The sequence below is a fragment of the Hippopotamus amphibius genome, chromosome X (genome assembly GCF_030028045.1).
Source record: "Hippopotamus amphibius kiboko isolate mHipAmp2 chromosome X, mHipAmp2.hap2, whole genome shotgun sequence".
Taxonomy (NCBI): Eukaryota; Metazoa; Chordata; class Mammalia; order Artiodactyla; family Hippopotamidae; genus Hippopotamus; species Hippopotamus amphibius.
Window position 1 is genome coordinate 2,935,174 of NC_080203.1, and position 23,124 is coordinate 2,958,297.

At 60.1% G+C, this 23,124-nt stretch overlaps 3 protein-coding genes across 8 annotated transcripts in view; all 3 read left to right on the top strand.

Moving 5' to 3' along the window:
• HCFC1 (host cell factor C1) overlaps positions 1 to 5,585 on the top strand; it is a 23,789-nt gene extending 18,204 nt beyond the window's left edge. For 2 of the 5 annotated variants that reach the window (XM_057718268.1, XM_057718270.1), the window contains exons 20-26: positions 405 to 719; positions 932 to 1,050; positions 1,149 to 1,286; positions 1,618 to 1,803; positions 2,451 to 2,751; positions 3,238 to 3,301; positions 3,522 to 5,585. In XM_057718268.1, the coding sequence (XP_057574251.1) occupies positions 405 to 719; positions 932 to 1,050; positions 1,149 to 1,286; positions 1,618 to 1,803; positions 2,451 to 2,751; positions 3,238 to 3,301; positions 3,522 to 3,561 (1,163 nt within the window). In that variant the 3' untranslated portion in view covers positions 3,562 to 5,585. Of the gene's footprint in view, positions 1 to 401; positions 720 to 931; positions 1,051 to 1,148; positions 1,287 to 1,617; positions 1,804 to 2,450; positions 2,752 to 3,237; positions 3,306 to 3,521 lie in introns of those variants that run through there. The other 3 variants (XM_057718267.1, XM_057718269.1, XM_057718271.1) reach the window with 2 other exon arrangements.
• A 2,407-nt stretch (positions 5,586 to 7,992) lies between these two features.
• Positions 7,993 to 14,906, top strand: RENBP (renin binding protein). Of its 2 annotated transcripts, none has more exons than XM_057718711.1 (11): positions 7,993 to 8,043; positions 8,328 to 8,437; positions 8,562 to 8,637; positions 8,834 to 8,909; positions 9,100 to 9,272; positions 10,483 to 10,707; positions 11,280 to 11,361; positions 11,709 to 11,884; positions 12,542 to 12,673; positions 14,585 to 14,672; positions 14,762 to 14,906. In XM_057718711.1, the coding sequence occupies exons 2-11, from the start codon at positions 8,331 to 8,333 to the stop codon at positions 14,893 to 14,895; spliced, it is 1,269 nt and encodes a 422-aa protein (XP_057574694.1). In that variant the 5' UTR covers positions 7,993 to 8,043; positions 8,328 to 8,330; the 3' UTR covers positions 14,896 to 14,906. The 2 variants fall into 2 exon arrangements, with proteins under 2 accessions (XP_057574694.1, XP_057574695.1); XM_057718712.1 differs by having other exon boundaries at positions 8,010 to 8,050.
• A 218-nt stretch (positions 14,907 to 15,124) lies between these two features.
• Positions 15,125 to 19,949, top strand: NAA10 (N-alpha-acetyltransferase 10, NatA catalytic subunit). The gene is made up of 8 exons (XM_057718713.1): positions 15,125 to 15,325; positions 15,802 to 15,900; positions 16,350 to 16,408; positions 17,118 to 17,163; positions 17,249 to 17,364; positions 17,566 to 17,610; positions 18,914 to 18,998; positions 19,619 to 19,949. Exons 1-8 carry the CDS (start codon positions 15,305 to 15,307, stop codon positions 19,853 to 19,855), a joined length of 708 nt encoding a protein of 235 aa, XP_057574696.1. The 5' UTR covers positions 15,125 to 15,304; the 3' UTR covers positions 19,856 to 19,949.
• Positions 19,950 to 23,124: the final 3,175 nt, after the last annotated feature.

Genomic DNA, 23,124 nt, shown 5'->3' on the forward strand with positions numbered 1-23,124 from the left:
GTGCTGGGGGTGGGGTCGGTGTCTCACCACGCTGTCTTCGGTTAAAGCTAGACAGATCTCTTGGGGGCGAGGAGCCGGGGTTCTAGAGCCCCCCTGCTGGCAGCCCTGGCTGGCTGGCTGGCTGGCTGTGGTGACAAGCAGCCTGGGAAGAGGAGCACACTGCAGACGTGACGGGGAGGGCAGGCTGAGTTTGGCACCCAGGAAGGAGACGGGTCTCTCGGTTGGGGGGCAGGGGGGAAGGTAAAGGTGGGCTGGAAACGAGGCCTGAGGAACAGGCTCTGAGGGCCGGCGGCCGCTGAGACTGCCCATAGCTCTGGGAGGGGGCGACTGTGGGAGGCTGGGGATGGGATGGGCCCTCCTGCATGCTGTTCCTCCTGAGTCGTCGCTTTCTCCACCTGGAGCAGGCACCGGGGAGCCCATGGACACGTCTGAGGCGGCAGCAGCCGTGACCCAGGCGGAGCTGAGCCACTTGTCGGCCGAGGGCCAGGAAGGCCAGGCCACCACCATCCCCATCGTGCTGACGCAGCAGGAGCTGGCCGCCCTGGTGCAGCAGCAGCAGCTCCAGGAGGCGCAGGCCCAGCAGCAGCACCACCTCCCCACGGAGGCCCTGGCCCCTGCCGACAGCCTCAACGACCCGACCATCGAGAGCAACTGCCTCAACGAGCTGGCCGGCGCCGTCCCCAGCACCGTGGCCCTGCTGCCCTCCACAGCCACTGAGAGTAAGTGGGGCCCTGCCCAACCACGAGCACGTTTCCTGCAGCCCTGCTCCCCCGGGGAGCTCCGTTTGGGAAGAAAGTCTTGGGGTGCGGGGTAAGGGGGTCCTGGGCCACTTTGTACAGAGATGGGATGTGTCATTTACCCTAAGGGAGGGGCTCCTATGCAGAAGCCAGGTCTCCCTGGCCTTTCCTGTTAATGCCTTCTTTCCTCCCAGGCCTGGCTCCGTCCAACACATTTGTGGCCCCCCAGCCCGTCGTGGTCGCCAGTCCCGCGAAGCTGCAGGCCGCGGCTACGCTGACGGAAGTGGCCAATGGCATCGAGTCCCTGGGCGTAGTGAGTCTGGAGTGTCGGGGCATTGGCGGGGGGTGGGGTGCTGCATCTGGGCCCTGAGGGCGGAGGACCTGATTTTTTCTCCCCTTTTTGACTTCCAGAAGCCAGACCTCCCACCGCCACCCAGCAAAGCCCCTGTGAAGAAGGAGAACCAGTGGTTTGATGTGGGGGTCATTAAGGGCACCAACGTGATGGTGACACACTATTTCCTGCCGCCCGATGATGCTGTCCCGTCGGATGTAAGTGTCTCCGGGAGCCAGTCCCCTGGAGGCGTGGGGACTTGTGAAGCTCCCCAGGGGTGCCATCTGTCTTAGGGCTGGCCCCGCCCCACGCACTCCCTCTCCCTGCGCCCCTTGGAGCAGCGGTGAAGCTTAGCCTCGGCGCACCTCGCCCTGTCCCCCTTTGTCGTGAAGAGGCTGCCGTGGCTGTCCTCTCCCCACCCCCACCCCACCACGTGGGCCTGCATCGTCCCCAGGGTGGAAAACTCCTGCTGGCTCCAGCAGCCCTCTCGGCGGTGGGGTTCACGTCCCGTCCGCCTCTCCCTCCCTGTGTGCCTGGCCTCTTCCCTAGGACGACTCGGGCGCTGTGCCCGACTACAGCCAGCTGAAGAAGCAGGAGCTGCAGCCGGGCACGGCCTATAAGTTCCGCGTCGCCGGGATCAACGCCTGTGGCCGGGGGCCCTTCAGTGAGATCTCAGCCTTTAAGACGTGTCTGCCTGGCTTCCCAGGGGCCCCCTGTGCCATTAAGATCAGCAAGGTGAGTCTCGCCGTGGGATCAGCCTCTGTCCTTGGCTAAGTCCATGCACATGGGGCTCTCTTCTGTGCCGGGTCGGGTGGGGGGTGATTCGGGAGGGGGCCCCAAGATGTGGGCGGAGTCAGCTGGGTCCCGGGTGAAGCTTGCATTCCTGGCTCTGTCAGTGACTGCGGGGGGGGGACAAGGGCGAGTTTCTCCCGGTGCCCCAGCCGCCTCCTCCCCCTCTCTGACACACCACGTGTTGTGCTCGACTTGCCCTTTTGTCTAATCCTTAAACCACCTGAGGAGGTCTGGGCTTGTGGTTCTCTCTCTTTTTCTGATGAGGAGGCTGAGTCAATAAGAGGCTAAATGACAGCCATATGTTAGGTGGCAGAGCAGGTCTACGAAGGCTTTGTTTGGAGTCCCTGTTGGTTTTATTTTGCTCTTGTGTCAGGCTGCCTTCCAGGTGGGGGCAGATGAAGCATCTCTTTGGAGCTCCTAGAACTGTGCTGTGGAATAGCCTTGCTGTGTTAGGAGGAGGAGTGAAGTATGAGCAGTCAGTTCTGGAAGCTTCGAAGCATTTTAGGCCCTCTGTTCCTGGATGGGCAGGGTGGGAATAAGTCACAAAAGCTGAAGATGGCCCAGCTTGACCTCTGCCCACTCGGTTTCAGAGTCCAGATGGTGCTCACCTCACCTGGGAGCCTCCCTCTGTGACCTCTGGCAAGATCATCGAATACTCGGTGTACCTGGCCATCCAGAGCTCGCAGGCTGGCGGTGAGCCCAAGAGCTCCACCCCGGCGCAGCTGGCCTTCATGCGGGTGTACTGTGGGCCCAGCCCCTCCTGCCTCGTGCAGTCCTCCAGCCTGTCCAACGCCCACATTGACTACACCACCAAGCCCGCCATCATCTTCCGCATTGCCGCTCGCAACGAGAAGGGCTACGGCCCGGCCACCCAAGTCAGGTGGTTGCAAGGTGGGTCTTGTTCATTGGGCTCCTGCGGCCAACTCTGCAGAGGGTGGCGGGTGGTGGGGGGAAGCCCCCTCAAGCATCTCGGGGGCTGGGGCCACCCAGCTCCAAGCTGGGCTTGGGAGCTTTACGTTCTGGGGTGGGTGACGGCCTAGGGCCCTGTGGCACTGTCTCGGGGCTGCTGGAGGTGGGTGGGTGTGGGGAGGGCTGCCGGGACCTGCAGCAGGAGGCGCCGGGTGGGGAGCAGGGGAACAGCACGGGCCTCTACCCTGAGTCGGGGGCAGCCCTGGGCGGCGGCGCACTGGTGGCCAGGCCCGCAGGACGTGTGCCCACGGGAGGCGCTGGCACACCCAGCGGGCCGCCGGAAGAGGCGCGGGGCCGCAGAAGTCGTCCCTGTCCCCGTGTCCTCGGCTGTGACAATGGAGTCGTCTCGCGCGCCCCCCCCCCCCCCCCCGCTGACCTGCTCGCCCGTTGCTCCCTCTGTGCTTTCAGAAACCAGTAAAGACAGCTCTGGCACCAAGCCGGCCAGCAAGCGGCCCATGTCCTCTCCAGAAATGTAAGCAGGGAGTTCCTTTCAGGAGCCTCGTGAGGCCGGGGTGGGGGTTGGGGGGGGGGGGTGGGCAGATTCCGGGAGGAAGGCACGGTGGAGGCAGTGGGGCTGCTTAACTGGTTACAACACCCTGCTGAGGCCTAGCTGGAGCCGCCAAGTCCCACTCGCTTTGCTGTCGGGACCCACACTGACGCTTTCTCTTTTCCTTTGTCTCCTGTTCTCCAAGGAAATCCGCTCCAAAGAAATCGAAGGCAGACGGTCAGTGAGAGGCAGCTGCCCTGCACCTGGCTTCTTCTCCAGACCCCCCTCTGCTTCAGGACCGCCACCCGCCAGGGCCTGCCCGCCCCACCCACCCGGCACTCACTTCGCCCTCACAAGTCACCGGCTGCCATTCTCTCTCCTTTTCTCTCTCTCTGTTTTTAAAATAATCTCGAGAAAGCACATTTTACCATTGCTGCGGGGAGGAAGTGGAAGACAGATGTGGAAGAACAGCGAGCAAGCCAGGGAGCAGGTGCCCCCTTCCTCTCCCCACCCAGCACCTGCCACTGGGCTCAGCGCCTGTCTGCCTCTGAGAGCTGAGTGCCTGGAGAACCCAGAGGCCCTCGAGGGAGGGACAGAAACTCAGAACGAAGGAGATGGAAAGTGCGCCTGAAGCCTGCACAGCTCTTGCTGTTGCCCTGGGCTCCAGGGAGCGGCCAAGGCCTGATGAGTGGGGAATGGGCATGGAAGCCGAGGAGAGGTGCCCCCCAGTCCCCTCCCTCACCTCTGCTCTGAGAGGCTCTGTGGGGCACCCTGAACTGGCTGGCTGGCTGGTTATATTTTGTTTCGTTACCTTAGCGTTTCCGCCACCTAATGCCCGCCCTTGAGCTTATCCAACCCCGCCCTGCCTGGCAGTCCCATGGGAAGCTGACGCATTTTCTCAGAGGCCTTCGTACTCCCACCTCTTCCTCCCTTCCCTCTTTTTTCCCATTTGAAAAAAGAGAAGAAAGAAAAAGGGGTGGAGAAGGAACCCCATGGTGGCCTGAGCAGTGTTCTGTGAAAACCTCCCGACTCCCACTGGGGGCGTAGAGTAGCCCCCCACTGAGCCTGGCTTCGGCCTCTCTGGGGTCGGCGCTAAGGGCCACATCACCAACTGCTGCATTTGTTGTATTTTTTTAAGTTGAAATTGATGAAGTTAACATTTTTATTGTAATTTTAGCCTTAGCCTGTGGGGTTTTGTCCCTTTTTTGTTGTTGTTGTTAGCTGTGTACAGAGTGTGTATCCTTTTTTCCCCATTTTTTTTAAAACTTTTTTTCTCCTTGGCTAAGCCTTGGCAGGGATCTTTCCGGAGGAAAAGCTGGGGCAGCCACGGCACGAGAGGCATGAAATCTCCCCTGCGGGCCTGGTGTTTGCTGCCCAGCCCGGTTTCCTCTTTCTGGCCCCTGCCCTCTGCCCCTTTGCCTATCCCCAGGCCTCTGGGACAAGGGAGGGTGAGCTGTTGAACCTCACTCCCCACGGGCGGTTGCTCCACACCTTAGAGGCTTGAGCTTGAGAGTCCACTAGAGCTTGAAGTCAGATTTCTGAGGAGGATGGCGCGGAGGTGGGGGCCGCAGCCTGATACCCAGTCCTGGGTTCGCAGTACTCTGTGACTCCCAGACTCGCTCCCTGGCATGACCGCTTAGAGCTTCCGAAACCCACAGCTGCTGCTTCCTGCAGCCACTCTCTCTGGGCAGAGCTGGTGCATGATGGAGGGGAACTTGGCCTCAGAGGCGGCCTGGGAAGGCAAGTTGTGTGGTGCCACCGGTCCTATGAATTTGCAGTGCAGTCCCCAGGCTGGGCCCATCCTCCTAGGGCCAGACTTGGGGGGCTTGGGGCTCTGCTTGGAGTGGCTAGTGACAGCTTTCTGCCCCATGCCCAAGCTTTAGGCAAAGAGCGAGATTTGCAAGCAGGTCGCACAGAAGGATTTGAAACAAGCAGCCAATCTCTTCAAAACCCCCTTCTCTGCCCTGGAGACACAGCTGTGGCTGGGGGGACGCCAGCCTCTGCAAACCCCTGCCTCCGGTCCACGCCCTCTGGGGCCTCTGGTTTGTTGTATTATAGTATATCTCGCTGTGGAAAATGTCACGTTTAGTCACCTTGGAGCCCACCGCCTGGTCCCATTGTTTTCCCCCATCCCTTTTCCTGAGCGCCCTTTGATCTCTCGTTTCTGGAAACTACGCCCGTTCATCTATTGTAGAGTAACCCCCGTGACTCAATATTACCATAGTGCGATGTCGTTTTGTGCTATTTTGAACAATTAAAAGACTTTTTTTGAAATAATCACCTGCTGTGTCCCTGCGCCTGGGGCCTGCTCCAGTGGGAGGGTGCAGCGGTGGGAAGCTGGACCCTGCAGGGCTCACCAAGCCCCCTGGGAGCCTCTTGCTTGCAGGGCCTGCTGTGAGCAGGATTTTGCTTCCCAATTGCCTCCCACGTCTCAAAAGTTCTCCCGCAGGCTGTGGCCTTGGCAATGAGCTGGACTAGGACTGGGTTGCCCACAGAAGATCCCATGTTGGTGGCCAGAGTGCAGGGCACAGGCCAAGGGGCTCCCTGGGCAGCTGCTGCCAATTCCCTGTGGAGACCTGGTCACCTTCCTCTCCCCAACCGGAGGACGGGACCGGGCCAAAGGCCCGGCAGGTCACTAGCCACCACCCTCCTTGGACAGTTGGCCCGGGCTGAGCTCCTTCCACCGAGCTCACAGCCCCAGGATGTCATTTCCACGGGATATGGTGCTCAGCTGGCACTGCCAGAGTGACTCCTGGTCTGGCCCTTCCAGCACACGGGCCAGGGCCCCCAAGGAGGAGTAGCAGAACTTCTGCTGAATCAACCGGGACAGTCATGCTGTTGGGGTGGGGTGCTATCGCTAGGGTGGTGGTGTAGCCAGGGTTAGATGGATGGAATTAGTCCTCAGTGCCAACTAGGCGGGAGGCCCAGAGAGCCCGAGGTGAGGCAGCTGACGGGTTGAATGCACTGCTTCATTTCCCCTTCTTGGTAAGTCGCTCTGGTACCAAAAGCCACCTCCTCCCTCTTTACCCCGTGGGTGTGCCATGGCATCTCACCATGAGCTCACGCCTCTGTTCCTGGTACTCCCTCCGCTAGAATCACAGGGTCTCGTGAGTGTGGGGTCCCGATGGTCCCCCACCATGCCGACTCTGACCTGACTCGGAGCCCAGGTGCCTCGCACCTCAGGAGGGGTGTGCAGAGTCCCAGGGAGAGCAGTGGGAACGTGTCCTTCAGGCTAGAGCAAGAGGAGCGATATCCAGGGGTGAGAGGATGCGGGCCAGTGGGGGCGGAGGGTCCACATGGGAGACTCCAGAGAGACAGGTGGCAGATGGCTCTGTGGATGCTCATGGGATGGGGGTGGGGGGGTGCCGAGGTTCTTGCCGCCCATCCATCGTCCCTCTGCTCACCTGTGTGGCACTCCGGACCGCCAGGGCCACACTGCTACTGTCTTTGGCACTGTTTTCAAAATCCTGGGCTCCAGCCCCACGCGGGGACCAGAGTGCCACCAGTTCTCACCTCAGGACTGGCCAAAGTCCCATCCTCTGGACCCAGGGCCTGGGGCCACCCATAGGAACCTTAGAACCTGCCCCATAGCAAGGCTCATCCTTGGCTAGGCATGAGGGAGGCAGAGTGCCAGGAAGGCAGGGGAAGGCCAGGCAGAAGGAACATGCCAGAAATAATGACAGGCATCTGTATGCAGGCGGCTGACCCCAGCCCAGCTGGGCCCACAGCCAGGACCCCCCAAGCACGAGGTAAGGTTGTCGGCGCAGCACACAGCAGCAGGAGCCGCGGGAGAGCCAGGCCCCTGTCCCAGGGCTGCACAGGTGAGGCAGAAGCCCCGTTACACTCCTGGGCTGCCGCCCCACCTTCTGGAAGATAGGGCAGCTGACCCTGAATCCCAAGCTTCCCCAAGCGCCACTGGGAGCCCAGGGTCCCTGGAACACCCCCTCCACATAATTCTTCCGTTGGCTGGGCAAGTGGGAGACAGTTCAGCCAGCCTTCCTCAGAGCACCTGGCCTGATCAGGCCATCACAGAGCCGCGAGTACCAGATCCGGGTGCTGGAAGATATGCCTGGAGAACTCGGGGGTCTGAGGGCAGAGAGGGCCCGGGATGTCCGCTCTTACCTGCATGGTTCCTGCCTGGCCTTCAAGCTGCATCACTGGGGTGAAGTGGTCAGGGGCTGAGGAGCTGATTCATCAGAGAGGACTTGCCCACCCTGTGGGATCACGGGTCAGAGGGGCCTCGGAGTTCAGCCATTTCCAGCTGTTCCCTCTCCTGCTGCACCTGGGCCCACACCCTGCCCCGTCCAGCCCCCTGAGGGGCCCTATCAGGGGTGGAGAGATGGCGGGAGGAAGAAAGACAGCCCTGTGTTCCCCCTTCTCCCCTCCCACCCCCGTCCTAGACCGTCCTGCCAGCTCACCCAGCACTTCCTAGCAGGAAGATCTTGAGCAGAGGGTGTCCAGCAGAGGGGCTCCACGGGACTCTGCCACCCAAAGGTGGGGTGGGCCAAGAGTAGGGGCACAGCCGGAGGGTGGGATCGGAGTCTTGAGCCAGCCAAGTCCCGCCCCTGCTGTGGCCTCTGCCCCCCGGGGCCGGGCGGAATCCGGGAGGAACCCGGGAGGAGGGGTGGGTGGGGCTAGGCTCGGTCAGCTGAGTGACAGTCATGCGACTTCGATCAGCTCTGTGTGGCTTCCTGGAGGAGAGAGAGGCAAGAGCAGGAGTGTGGCAGGCCAGTGGTGCGGGGTCCGGGTGGGGGTGGGGGAGGAGGGTGTTGTCCTTGAGGGTCCTCAGGACTGTGGGGTCAGTCCTGGGGCCGCTCTTGGTCCAGAGGGCAGACCTGCATGGGGGTGGGTCCTGAGGCCTGGGGGCCTAGGAGACCCAGGTCAGGCAGCCCTGGGGTCCCCTCGAGCCTGGGGTGACCTGGGGCACCAAGGAGCCCACTGAGGGGGCTGGGACCCAGGAAGATGGGGAGGTATGTGGGGGAGCTGTGTTTCCAAGTCCAAGTTTCCCCAGGACATGGAGAAGGAGAGAGAGAGCCTGCAGGCCTGGAAGGAGCGGGTGGGGCACGAGCTGGACCGCGTGGTGGCTTTCTGGTTGGAGCACTCCCACGACCAGGAGCACGGGTGCGCCTCGCCCTTCTGGGGCCCTGGGCAGTGTCTGTGCCCCTCCTGAGCCCCCACCTTACTCTCCGCTGACTTGGGACTGCTGGGCTCCTCCCCCATTTAGCTAATGTTGCGGGTCCCACAGGGGCTTCTTCACGTGCCTTGGCCGCGACGGGCAGGTGTATGACGACCTCAAGTACGTCTGGCTGCAGGGGAGGCAGGTACGAGGTGTGCCCAGGGGTGGAAGCCGGAGTCGGAGTCAGCTTGCTCTGGCCCGCCTCAGGCCGCATGCACGACAAGGCTCGTGGGCTCAACACTCTTCTTCCCGTGACAGGGGCATGGAGGTCCCCCCTTCATCCCGGCCCTGAGGACTGTGGCGCTCCGCATTTAAGCCGTGTTCCCTCTGCTCCCCCACAGGTGTGGACGTATTGTCGCCTGTACCGCAAGCTTGAGCGCTTCCGCCGCCCTGAACTTCTGAATGCAGCTAAAGCAGGTGCCCCCTCCCTGTCCCCATCTCCCCAGAGGCCCCTGCAAGCTCCTCCATAGCGCACGTGCTCCTAGCTGCTTAGTTCCTAGAAGGGCCCAGAAGCAGCAAAGGGCCTGGTATGCTGGCAGGTGGGGCAGAAGGGGGAGACAGAGGCGTCCTCACCCAAGGTCCAGCGTGCCACCTCCCTGACCACCAGGTGGTGAATTTTTGCTGCGTTGTGCCCGAGTGGCACCTCCTGCAAAGAAGTGTGCCTTTGTGCTGACGAGGGACGGCCGCCCGGTCAAGGTGCAGCGGACCATCTTCAGCGAGTGTTTCTACACCATGGCCATGAACGAGCTGTGGAGGGTGACAGGGGACGCGAGGTACCAGGTGCGTGGGAGGAAGGCTGCCCTGTGTGTCTCCGTGCCCTCACCTGCGCTGGGCATGGCCACCTGAGCATTCCTGCTCAGCGTGCGAGCCCCTCCCTGTGTCCTGTGTGCGGGCTGGGTCTGTTGTCACCATCCATCTTTCCTCTGGGCCCCCACAGCCCAAGGGCTGCTGCCACCACCCACCCTCTTGCGCTCTGTCGTCACTGTGCGCCTGCAGGTGTTGCCACCCAGAGGCCCTCCCCCACACCCCCACAGGAGCCCTGGGCACAGAGGTGTTCCCAAACCAGATCTGGGTCCTCTCGCCCATGTGCAGTAAAGCCAATCTTTATGGGGCGGTGGTGAAGGAAAATGCAGCGTTTACTGCAAGGCGCAAAGCAAGGCGACTGGGCAGGTCATGCCCAAAAGAGCCCACCTCCCCGATGGCTTTCAGGGCAGGGTTTTTAAAGGCAAGGTGAGGGAGGGGGTCGCAGGATGCCTGATCAGCTCATGTACATCCTTCTGACTGGTTGGTGCTGAGGTAACAGTGGTACTTCGGGGGTCAGTCAACATCATCAACCTTCTGGTTCCAGTGCTCTGGGGTCTACATGCTGGTGGTCAGCATGCAGTTAACTTCTTCCACCTGGTGGGGGTTTCAGTATCTGCAAAACAACTCAAGGATATGACTCGGTATTACCTATGGCCCTTGAGGAGGACCTAAAGGTCCTTGACTTTCTTTTATGGCTAAACTATTATTATTGTCTTGCTTGACTCTTTTCCCTTGTTTCTGCATCTTCTCACTTCTTTAAGTTTGCTCTTTGGATCTCAGGGAAGGCCTAGGAGGCTAAAGCTCTTCTACAAACAAGAGGCAAGGGACACAGGGGGGTCTACCCTCCTGGAAGGCTCTGCAGGGTCCTGTTCAGTTTCAGAGGGATCAATCCATGCTCTGCCCTGGCTGGGAGGGGGCCACTCCCTCCTCCCTGGGCCCCTTCTTGCTTTCAAACCTGACCTCACTGCCTGGGAATGGTCCCACCCCCTAGACTGGGAGCCCTAGCACCCAGCCCGGGGCCAGGTCCAGAGTAGGCCTTGGTGAAGTTGTCCTGTGAGTGGGTGGGTGGGAGGACACGGCTCTCCTACCCCAGGGCTGAGCCCTGGGGACCCAGCAGGTCAGGACCTGGGGGACCAGACTGGATGGGATGCAGCCTCAGCCTAGGCCTCCCCTCTCCCCTCCCCAGAGCGAAGCAGTGGAGATGATGGATCAGATTGTGCGCTGGGTGCGGGAGGACCCCTCTGGGCTGGGCCGGCCCCAGCTCCCTGGGGCCCCGGCCTCAGAGTCCATGGCGGTGCCTATGATGCTGCTGAGCCTCGTGGAGCAGCTCGGGGAGGAGGATGAGGAGCTGGCGGACAGCTACGCGGAGCTGGGGGACTGGTGCGCTCGGAGGATTCTGCGGCACGTCCAGGTGGGGCAGGGCAGAAGGCTGACGCCAGCTGCCAGACAGGGCCTGCCAGCGACCCCCGCTCCCCACGTCCCACGCCTGGGGCGCCTCCTCTGCCCGCACCCACCCCTCCCCACCCCACCCCCAGCTGGGCCCCAATGGCTCCCTTTATAGATGGGGAGATGGGGCGAGGTGTGGCCCAGAACCCTTGGGGAGGGAAGGAGGGCCCTGGGCAAGCCCGGTGGGGCTGAGGGCAGGAAGGTGGGTGCCAAAGCCCCAGGCACGTCAGGGAGCAGGAAACCTGGTCAGAACCCAACTTTGTCCCAGGCCTCTGGACAGCCCAGTCCTCCCAGTCTCAATCCCCATTCAGTGTCTTATCCTACCCACCTTGGGGGCCTGAGCCCAAAGCAAGTGTTAGAACAGGTCCAGACCCTTGTGAGTGAATCAGCTCCTCCTCGAAATCTCCTTTGAGCAAGGCCACCCAGCCTACAGATCAGGAGGGAGGGTGGGAGGGGGCGTGTTTCTTGTTGGATGATGGGGTGGGGGTGGAGGGCGGGTGCTGAAGGCTGAACCACCTTCTCCTCCTCCCTCGGCAGAGGGACGGGCAGGCTGTGCTGGAGAACTTGTCAGAGGATGGCAAGGAACTTTCTGGCTGCTTGGGGAGACACCAGAACCCAGGTGAGGGGCAGGGTGGGCTGGGGGCTGTCCAGGAGGAGCCGGGCGCTCAGCCTTGGCTCCGGGCTTCAGATGGGGGGAGTGCCTTCCTCCCTCCACCCTCAGCGCACAGAGGACCAGGCAGAGAAGGAGGGACGGGCCTCCCATGCTGGAGTGTCAGTAGCAGGAGAGCTACTCTGGGACAGACTGGGAGGGCCGGCTTTCTGCAGAGGAGCAGCTGTCAGGCTGGGGGGCTCAGAGCAGCCCCTGCTGCTAGGAAGAGGGGAAGGGAGTCAGCGGTCAGCGCGGGGGCTTGAGCCCCCTGCCTGGGGGAGGACGCGCTTGCCTGCCTTACCCCAAGCCCCCACCAGGCCACGCACTGGAAGCTGGCTGGTTCCTGCTCCGTCACGCCACCCGGAGAGGCGACCCCAAACTTCAAGCCCACGTTATCGACAAGTTCCTATTGTTGCCTTTCCACTCTGGATGGGACCCTGACCATGGCGGCCTCTTCTACTTCCAGGATGCTGATGGCCTCTGCCCCACCCAGGTGGGAACGTGCCCAGGGCTACATGAAGGTTTTTTGCCCAGGGAGGTGGGTGCTGTCGTCACCCATTTCATACAGGCGGACCCAGGGCTCGGAGCAGTGAACTTGCCCAGCGTGACCCCAGTGGGAAGCTCCAGACACGTGCGCCAGTGGTCCTCAGCCTCACATGCACAGGGAGGCTGTGAGGAAGCGCAGACGATGCCCACGTGGAGACACATGTGCCTTCATCTTCGAAAGGCTCTCTGGGTGCTTCTAAGACATCAGCAGTGGGAGCAGATTTGCTCCCTTACGTTTGTGATCTGATTGGGTCTTGATCCTGCTGAGGTCTGCAGAGGGTGGCTGAGTTAGCCACTGGCAGGAGCTGAGTGTCTGAGGGGCTTTAGACAGACTGACAAGACAGCCAGGATTTCAATTCCAGGGCTCAAGGGGCGCCTGCCCCAGCCCTGCCCTTTGGGAGGGGCTACTGGGGCTGCATCTGGCTCAGGAAGCTAGTCCCAATCTGATGGCGGTTAAGGCCCCCAGAGATGTTCATCCCATCCAAGTGCTTGGGCCAGATGGAGTCTGAGCCAGGGCCTGAATGATGGGGCTGACTTTCCTGCTGAGACGGGTGGTGGAGTGGGACCCAGGGCTCTCAGATGCCTGCCTCTGCTCTGCTCTCAGCTGGAGTGGGCCATGAAGCTCTGGTGGCCGCACAGCGAAGCCATGATCGCCTTCCTCATGGGCTACAGTGAGAGCGGGGACCCCACCTTGCTGCGCGTCTTCTGCCAGGTGGCTGAGTACACTTTCCGCCAGGTGAGTGCCGCTGCCTGCTCTCAGCAGGGGTGCAGAGGGGACCACAGGCAGGGCAGGGATGGGGAGGTTTACCCCACACCCCCTCCTTCCCCCCTCACCGGATGTGGTCCCTCAGTAGGTCTGAGAGTTCCTGGGGGTGGTGGCCCTGGTACCCACTGGAGCTCGCATTTTGGTGGTGGTGGGACTGACCGTAAACAAGTAAATGAGCAAACATAGATGGTGATGAGATCTCTGGGAAGCAAAGCACTTGTGGGTCCTGGGGCTTCGGGAGGGGAGGTCGTAGGGCACTAGGCAAAGGCAGGGAGACGGGGCTGTGGCTGTCACCCTGGCCAGTGAGTGGGGACCTGGTCCTGGGTGGGAGCTGCAGCGGCGCAGGGGTCAGAGTGTGGTCAAGCGGGAGAGGCAAGGTAAGCTTGGAGTACAGAAAGAAAAGAGAAGAGGGACTAGGAGGGCCCGGCAAAGAAGACAAGAATCAGCTATGAGGTAGAAAGCAAGCCAGCCCCCCCACCCCGCCCCAGAGGCCCAAGTGCTACAAGCAGAGTGACGAGCTGTGCCCGCTGCTGCCGGGGTCACCTTGGGTGCTCAGCCTGACAGTGAATGAAGGAAGATTCCTAATGTGTTTCTAAAGCCATGACTCACTCCACTAGTAAACCCTAGTATGGGAGGGATTATAACAGAGGGTCGTTTTCTGAGGTCTGTGGGCTTTGAAACCTGGGAGAAAATTCCATCTTTATTTGCACTAACCTCTAACTGAAATCCAGCATTCACTTCCATCATGAATGAAAACAGTGAACCACAGTGCTATTAGCAGTGTCTGACTTTGTCACCAGTTGAAATTCCAAATGTTTTTGTATTACGTTGTAGTTAGAGAGGCATCTCCAAGTATTGCACATGCTCCTCACTGCTTCCAAACACAGGAGCCACAAGACAGGGGCAATATATGTTAATATTGAACGCATTCATAAAGAACACGTGTTCGAGGCCATCAGTCTTAACTCATAAAGTGAAATTTAAGGAATAAATTTTCAAGAGAGAGAGATGGCATTGAACAATCACAAAAGTTATAAATAACAGGTAATTTATTATATACTAATCGTCATGACAGAATACAGAAAGCAAAAATTCAGACATCCACAGAAAGGCTGGACAGGAAAACAGTTACATCATTTGTTATCTTCCCATGTCAGCTCAAGTAGTTGAATACTAAGTAAGAACACGAGCACTGTCACTGGAAAGATAGAATGAAGTACAGTTTATATACACTAAAATGTATCCATCTTAAGTGTCCGGTTCAGTGAGATATAACAATATATATCTGTGTAAGCACCAGAACAATCCACATATGCAGGGGTTTTGTTTTTTTTGTTTTGTTTTTGGGGGGTTTTTTTGGTTATTTTTGTTTTTTGATGTGGACCATACTTTAAAGTCTTTATTGAATTTGTTACAATATTACTTCTGGTTTATGTTTTGGATTTTTGGCCTGTGAGGCATGTGGGATCTTAGCTCCCTGACCAGGGATTGAAGCTGCACCCCTTGCAGTGGAAAGTGAAGTCTTAACCACTGGACCGCCAGGGAGGTCCCAAGCAGGTTTTCTGTTTGTTTTTTTTTAATTCCATCGTGCAAGTTTCATCTCACAGCCTGCAGCCCTTTTCCCAGGTGGGGTATCTAGGTGCAGACTCCCACCCCACCCCCACCCTCTGCAGTTAAAGGAAAAGAGAAAGCTCCTTGCTTTCCTATTCGTCCAGGACGCGGGATGTCATTTAAGAGCACTGATTCCGGAGCCAGGGGTCTGCCAGGGCTCTCACCCTGGGGTAGCGGTTTAGTGGGACCAGTGAACGCCCCTTCTCCAGGCCTGTGGCATCTGGGTGGCTCCTGCAGGGGCTGCCTGTCATCGCCTCGTTGTTATTGCAGTTTCGCGATCCTGAGTACGGGGAATGGTTTGGCTACCTGAACCGAGAGGGGAAGGTCGCCCTCACCATCAAGGGGGGTCCTTTCAAAGGTGAGTGGGAGACAGGGCGGGGCCGCAGGGACTCGGGGCACTCGGCTGCCCACGGCCCTCCCGACCCGCTGTCCCGCCTCTCCCCGCAGGCTGCTTCCACGTGCCGCGGTGCCTCGCCATGTGCGAGGAGATGCTGAGCGACCTGCTGAGCCGCCTCGTCCCGGCCTCGGCCCTCAGCGCCGGGTGTCCGCCCGCTGACCCCGCCCGCCGAGGCGCAGAATAAAGCCAAACTTGCTTCACCGCCCGCGTGTGTGAGCGTCTGTGGGGTCGCGGGAGGGGGAGCGACCACCGCCTTTGCCTGGAGGGCACCTGCTCGTCCAGCGAGAGACCAGCCCCGCGCGCTAGACCCGCCCACTCTGCCAATAGGCCGGGCCCGCCCCGCGGAGAGGCCCCACCCCGCCCTTGGCCCGCTTTGCGCATTAGCCGAGCGGCCGGGAGGGCGGGTCCGGTGGCGCGCACTTCCGGCCGGCGGCCGGGCCCGGCGCGCGCCACCCCTTCCGCCGCCGCCTCTGCGATCCCGGACCCAGCTCCAGCCCCAGCCGTGGCCTGGCAGCCCCGGCGTCGCTTCGGAGCGCGGCGGCAGCTGACTGCGCGTTCACGACCCGCTGGGAGCCGCGAGCCCCGCCGCCGTTATGAACATCCGCAATGCGAGGGTGAGGGGCCGGGACCGGAGGCTGTCCCCGCCGCGTGGAAGCGGGGCCCGGTGGCCGCGTGCGCATGCTCCCGAGGGGCCCGGCCGAGCACCGGGCCAGCCGTCCTGCGCGCCCGCGGCCGCCCGGCGCGGAAAAGTGAAGGCCACCGTCCCTGTGGGGCTGGACCTACCCGAAGAGGAGGCCGGGGTAGCAGGGGACGCAGGGCCGGGGCTGCGAACCCCTTCTTTCCGGGATGTCGGGGCTCCGTTGGATGGTGTCCGGGAGCTTCCTGGCCCTCACGTTCATGCCTGGAACAGTCAGTTTTTGCACAGCGGCTGTGGGCCAGGCCTGTGCAGAAACAGCCCCAGCGCCCGCCCGCTCCTGTTGGGGGGAGGGGTCAGTGAGTAGACATCGAGCAGGTTTCTAACCCGACGGAGGCCTACTTAGTCACCGCAGCCCCTGGCCTGACCGCATTCCACTGCCCTCCTCCCCCGCAGCCAGAGGACCTGATGAACATGCAGCACTGCAACCTGCTGTGCCTGCCCGAGAACTACCAGATGAAATACTATTTCTACCATGGCCTTTCCTGGCCCCAGGTGGGCGGCTGTTGAATTTGGGGATGGGGGAAACCAGGCCAAGGAAATTCCACTCTGAGTCGGCTTGGGAGGAGCGGGCGAGGTCTCGCGAGTCGTGAAGAGTTCAGGGTGGGCTCATGGGTGAATGAGGCCCTGAGTGCTTTCGGCTGGGGTACTGGGAGATGGATAGGAGGCGCCTGAAGTGGGGCGAAGAACAGGGCCTGGGTAGGGGGAGGATTCCCACCTGTGTCTGTGCACCTCTTCTGGGTTAAGGACGGGGACATCGTGTGTGGGAAGACCAAGCCACTTAGCCTGGAGGTCAGGAGCTGTCACTGAACTCGCCACTAGATCAGCTTCTGTCTGTCATGCACACAGCGAGAGGCAGGCGGTGGGGCCAGGTGTCCGCTAAGGGCTCCTCCAGCTCTGACGGGAACTTGTTTTCTGCCTTCTCTTTCCTCCCTGTCACCTAGCTCTCTTACATCGCTGAGGATGAGAATGGGAAGATTGTGGGGTACGTCCTGGCCAAAATGTGAGTCACCCAGGACGGAGAGACAAGCCTGGCGCCTGACCTGGTGGTGCGGGGAGAAGGGACACTGACACTGCACGTGTCTGATGGATGCTGCCTGGGTTGGGTTGTTTGTTTTTTTTTAATTAATAGATGATTCTTTTAGTTCAGTTTTAGCTTTACACGAAAATTGAGTGCCAAGTACAGAGAGTTCCCATATAACCCCTCCCCTCTTCCCTAAGTAATGGGGGAAGCAATATTGCTACATTATTATCAAAGTCCATACTTTACATTGTTTAACTCTTTGAGTTCTACCTTCTAGGGACACATGTATAACAGCTGTGTTCCATACTATAATATCACACAGAGTAGTTTCACTGCCCTAAAAGTTCTCTGTGTTCCACCTATTCATCCCTCCCTCCCCTCTCCCCTGGGAACCACTGATCTCTTTACTGTCTCCATAGTTTCGCCTTTTCCAGAAGTCATATGATTAGAGTCATACAGTGTGTAGCCATTTCAGACCGCCTTTCACTTACTCATACGCATTGACGTGTCCCCCATGTCTTTTCATGGCTTGATAGCACCTTTCTTTTTAGCACTGCACAGGATTCCATTCACACTGCGCATGTCTCTTGGCTGCTGCCTGGGGTCTGCAGAGTCCTGGCCCTCCCCCATCCTGGGACTGGAGGCACTTTGGGGTTCATGCCTAGCCTCTCCTTTCTTCTCGCTCTAGGGAAGAGGACCCGGATGACGTGCCCCATGGACATATCACCTCACTGGTGGGTAGGCCTGCCCAGGCTCGAGGGGGGTGGGGGGTGAAAATTAGTTGGAGCCGCCCCCAAGGTCCCACCTTTCTCCCACCAGGCTGTGAAGCGTTCCCATCGGCGCCTTGGCCTGGCTCAGAAGCTGATGGACCAGGCCTCCCGAGCCATGATTGAGAACTTCAACGCCAAATACGTTTCCCTTCATGTCAGGAAGAGGTGGAAGCTGGGGCCCAGGGAAGAGGAAGTGGGGGTGGAGAGGATACTGTCTTGATGTGGGTCCTGGGCTGCCTTGGCTTTTATAGAAGATCGGGAAGTGGGATTAGAGGGGAGGGGTACTGGGAGGAGGGGCAGGACCTGGATGTGCTGTCTCTGCCTGGCCTAGTCTGTACAGCTCAGCAGTGCCTTATTCCCCTGCAGTAACCGGGCCGCCCTGCACCTCTATTCCAACACCCTCAACTTTCAGTAAGTGGATCTAGATTTTTCTAATGGAGTGGGATGGTCCCCAGGTCTGGCTTATCCAGGTGGCTGAGATGGGCTGAGCTCCTTCTAGGGAGCAGGGCAGGGGCGACTGGAGTTTGCTGAGATGGGGAGCAGGCCGTGCACTCCACTCAGGGGCAACAAGCACCTGCCTGCCGCAGTCTGCTCGAGGCATGCTGTGGGTCCGGAGGATGTTTGCTGTTTCTTGCTGGGCGGAAGAAGATTGCTTGATGCTGGTGGGGGCCAGGTGAAGGACAGCATGGTGAAGAGGTTGGGAAGTAGAGACAAGGGCCCAGGACAGGAGCAGAAGCCAAGGAGCAGAACTGAGAGTGACCAGGCACCTAGAAGCATCTAAGCGGGACCAGAAGAAAGGATAAACCTAAGCACGTCCATGCAGGAAGGCCCAGCGGCAAGAGCAGCGGAGGGATGTAGAGCCCTGGGTGTCCTAGTGGATGAGGGCAGGTCCATTCAGGGATGTGGGAGTCTCTGTGTGCCCAGCACAGGGCAGAGAGAGCCTGGCAGGGAACTTCTCTGCCCAGCACGTTGTGGTGAAAGCCACTGGAAAGGGAGGCTGGGGTGGGCTGCCCGTGGAGGGCCCACTGACACAGCAGCTTCAGCTTGGTTGGGGATGAGGAGGGACTATTGGGAAGGAAAGTGGCCTCTGGCCTGGGCATGTGAGGCAGGATCTTTGACCTGGATGCAAATGCCTCTGGTGGTCGACAATTCCAGGGCCTTAAGGCTGGCAGGGCCTTTCTGGACTATCCAGACCAGCTCCCTTTTCGGTGGCAGAGTGCCCAGGTCTGCACACACACCTATCAGTGCAGGCTTCTTCCCCAAGCTGCTCGGGCTGAGGGCCACGCTGCCTGGTAATAACCACCAAGAACAGAGGCCACAGCATCCCTCCCCAGTTCCAGCTGCTCGGCCTACGAGCCAGCTGTGCGTGCCCACGAAGTGCAGGGAGCAGGGCGGGGCAGGGAGGGGACTGCCAAATCCAGGGCTTCAGTTCACAAGCGACCACAGACACAGATCCTTGGTAGCCAGGTCACAGACGAGGGGTGGTGGCAGGATGCCAGCGGCGGGGCGGGGTGGGGGGGGGTGGAGTAAAGGAGCTGGGTGCTACTTACTGTTGAAGAAAGCAGAGGGAAGGCCACATTGGAAATGTCTCCCAAAGGGTCCTTCGGGGGGGGGGGGGTGGCAGTGACACCCTGCCCCACTAGCAGATGATGCCAGAAGGATGAGGAGAATTCACCCCGATTTGGGTTCTCCTTCTCTCCACCCCTGTCCCCAGGATCAGCGAAGTGGAGCCCAAATACTATGCCGATGGGGAAGATGCATATGCAATGAAGCGGGATCTCACCCAGATGGCTGATGAGGTAAGAGTCCCATGGGGCCAGGGCCACAGTCCCCAAGCAAGGCGAGCAGGGGCAGCCTGAGAGAGTTGGAGGCTGCGTCGCCAGGAGTCCTGGCCGTTCCGTAGTCCTGTCAGCTTCTGTAGCTGGCAGGCAGGGAACCGGACCTTGGCAGGGCTTTAAAGAAGGCCATCAGCCCAGGATTCCATTCTTTGAGGAAGAAGCCTGTCCTGCCCAGAGGCCTCTGTGAGATGAGAGGGAGGAGGCCCCTGGACGTGCTGAGGTCAGGGGCCTGGGGACGGCTGTGGCCGGCCAGACAAAACTGGGCTGAGGAGAAAGTCAAGGTTCTGCCCAAGGCTGCTCGGGGGCCAGGGCCGTTCAGAGGGCTCTGCAGCAGCTTTGTGAGGGAGCCGTGAGCATCTCCACTTTATGGGAGAGGAAACAGGCACAGAGGGGGCAGTGCCCAGGACTACCCCTGGGTCTCTGGACTCAGGCCTGTGTTTCCTGCCCTCGTTCTGCCTCTGCTGCCTCTCATCCTGCCCCTTGCAGGGGACAAGGCGCGGGCGGCGGGAGAGGGCCTTCATGGTCTAGAGACTTAGGCTCTGTCTCCTTCTTCCCGCCTCTCCCCGGGCTCCTGGCGGCAGCTGAGGCGGCACCTGGAGCTGAAGGAGAAGGGCAGGCACGTGGTGCTGGGCTCCATCGAGAACAAGGTGGAGGGCAAGGGCAACTCACTTCCGGGCACAGGAGAGGCCTGTCGTGAGGAAAAGGGCCTGGCTGCGGAGGATAGCGGTGGCGACAGCAAAGATCTCAGCGAGGTCAGCGAGACCACGGAGAGCACCGATGTCAAGGACAGCTCAGAGGCCTCTGACTCAGCCTCGTAGAGCCTGCACGTGGTTCTCTCCCTGCCCTGGCCTGCCCATCCCGTCCTCACCCTGAGAGGTTTCACAATAAACTTCACCCAGGTGGCCTTGGGGAGTTTATGTGTGCGAGTGTGCACATTTTTGGGGGTGTGTGTATGCCCCCTCTGGCTCTTCTGTGTCCCTGTGGATGTGGACCTCACATCCTTTTGGCGCAGTGCATCCTGCCAAGCCCAAGTAGAAGGGAAGAGCTTTGTCAGGGCTTTGGAGATGTCGGATGGCTTGGAGCCATCTTTGGGCCCCGGGGGGAAGGAGACCCTGGAGTTCTGGGAGCCTTCCGAGCCCTGCTCTGCTGCTGCCTTGCCAGGCTCCAGATGCGTGAGTCCAGCTGCTCATTGAGCTTATCTACCTATGTCCTATCTCGGTAACGGCCCAACCAGCTACCCAGTTGCTCAAGCCCTGGCAATTGTCCTTGATTCCTCCCTCCCCTGCAAACCAAAAGGTCAGCGAGTCCTGTGTATTACGATCACCGTGATACCTCTTGAATCTACTTCCTAACCCAAGCCTTCATTTGAAAATAATCAGTGGACTTTATTCTAGTACGGTTTTACACTTACAGAAGTGAGCAGGTAGTACAGAGTTCCCATGGGCCCCCTCCCCCCTCAGTTGCCCCTATTATTATTTTGCATTGTGTTACATTTGGGCCAATGTTAATACATTATTGTTATCTATAGTCCAGAGCTTACATTTCCCTCTGCGTTGTACACTGGGTTTTGACAAATGCATAATGTCATTTCATGCAGTATGTAAACCCTCCGTTTTTCACAGCTTCGATTCTAATCCTAAAATTTGCTCCTGTGCCTTTCATCCCTGCCATTCCCTCTGGCTGCAGCGCCATTGTTTGCTGCTCCTTTTCCCTGGGCGGGCTGCCTGGGCCGCCCACCTCCCCGCGGAGCTCAACACTCCTTAGCTGTCACTGTACCTTATGCCCCTGCTACTGCAGATGGCACACTGCTCTCCTGCTATGCAGAATAATTTGCCACCGAGCCTGCACCTCCAATCGCTCTCTGGCTGGCGCCTGCCACGTGACCAACAAGCAGCCGGCTACGCTAGTGGGCGGGCCGGGAACTGGAAGATGCGCCTGCGCACGCCTGCCAGCTCGCTGGCTGGCGAGGCGGGGGAGGGAGGGTGTGTTCTGATTGGCTCAAATCACGGGCTTGCTGTCGGAGGCGGAGCCTCGCCCCGCCCTTCACGCCTGGTGTCAGTCCCTTTCGGTTCGCAAGCCTCGCCGGGCTTCGTTCCCAGGCTCTGATTGGCCCGACGGCGGCGGGGCCGGGCTCCGCGCGGCGGGCGGGGCGGGGCGCGGCGAGCGAGCTGGAGAGCATGCGCGCTACTTCAGCGGCGCCCCAGCGCTGGCGGATGGGAGCCCACGGAGGCTCCCACGGTGCTCTGCGGCGCTTTCTTTCCTCCTTCGTCGGACCCGCCCTCTGCCCTCCGTGCCCTGCGTCCCAGGCGGGCAGGTTGACGGTCGGCCGCCCCCAGGCGGTTGGGTTTCCTGGGCGGAGGCGGGAGCTGCGGCGAGGGTGGAGGGCAGAGAGGGGAAGCCGCAGGCCCGACTGACCCTTGGGGCCCAGCACTTCCTCCGCTTCTGCAGGAGCCGCTTCTGGGAGGGGCCGCTTCAATGCCAAGGCGCCGGACTGAGGCGGGAAGGCTGAGGGTGGGAAAAGCAGGAACACTTGTCCCGTAGCCCTGTGACTGGGGTTGGGATCCGGGGACCTCTCCCCAGGGGGTGAATCTATACACAGAGGTACACAACCTGGACCCCCATTGTGAAACTTCTGGAAAGCTCATTTGTGAAAGCTCGCTGTCCAATTCATGCTCTCATCTGACATGGACAGCTGTTAACAACCTCCCCATTGATCTCATCTCCCTCTGGTCTATCGTTGACGCAGCAGACCTGACCACGTCAGCCCTCCGGCCATTCCTCAGGACCAAGTGTTCACTTGTCAACAGGTTTAGCAAGTTCCCGCAGATCTGGTCCTGCCCTTCTGCGCGATTTAGATTCTTTGAAGGGGAACAACTGAGCTGAGGATAGTACGGCCTTAAGTGCCAAAAAAGCATCCTAAAAGCCAGGGCTAGTTACTCAAGGTTTGACACCAGTAGCTGAATGGGGCATCACGCGAGTATTTCTGGAATCATAAAGTAAAAGGACGAAGGAGAGCATTTGAAAGTAGGGCCGAAGCCAGTTTAGCAGCAGTTTCCTGTGGCCTTGAGCCCTGTGCCCGGCTCTGCTGAATGGGGGAGGGACTTTGGGGGACCAGTCAGGGCTCAGATAGAGGGTAGGGGGCAAGGTGTGTTGGGCTTAGCTGATGAGGGGCATGCGTCCCTGCTGGGGTGCGGCCACCTCCCAGGCCGAAAAGCCCCAGTCCCCGGTGCACACACTGCAGCTTAGAGCAGGGCCTTGGTACTGGGGGTGAGGGGCAGGGAGCTGAGGAGGTATGTTTTTCCCTTATGGGCAAGAGAATTGCTCACAGTTGAAAGCCAGGAAGTACCTGCGCACACTCCCCTCCCTCCCAGAGCTGCAGGTCGAGGTGACATGTGCCCACATTTGCACAGAGCCTGACTTTGACATCCATGCACACACATGCCTGGACCCCTTGCACTAGTGCCTACAGGCCCCCTTCCCTGGGCACAAGCCTGGAGCTTAACCGCCTTCACCCGCCCCCCTCACTATCTACACCCCAGGGATTTCCCTCCCACCCAAGTGAAGACAGCTGTCCAGTTTGGCGTGTCACCCTGCCTTCTCAGTATACTGGAGGAAAACTGCTGCCCCGTGACTTCGAGTTGGTAGAGAGGGGTGAAGGGAAACTCTGGCATCCCTGGATAAGAGAGGCCCCAAGACACACTCAGGCTCAGTAAGGCCTTGTTCTGAGGGGGCAGGAAGAGGGCTGCCCCTCCCCAGCCCCCCAGGCCTAGGACAGAGCAGGTGCGAGCTGCAGGGGAAAGGAGGCAGAAGAGTCTCTTCCGGCAGCAGGAAGTGGTAACCACCTATGGGGAAACAAGGCTTGTTCCTCCCTGCGGGGCTGAGCAGAAGGGGAACCTTAGTCCAACCCTGCCCTCCTCCCCCCACCCCCACCCGCACCCCAGGAGGGGGCCTGGAGGGAACAAAGGCAGGTTCTGTTCTCTGGTGCTGACCTCCCTTCCCACCTGGCTCTCCAGGCTCCTTGTGCTTGGGAAGGGCGGGCCCCGATCTGATGTCCTGGGGGTCTGGGGGAGGCAGGTGACTCAGTGGA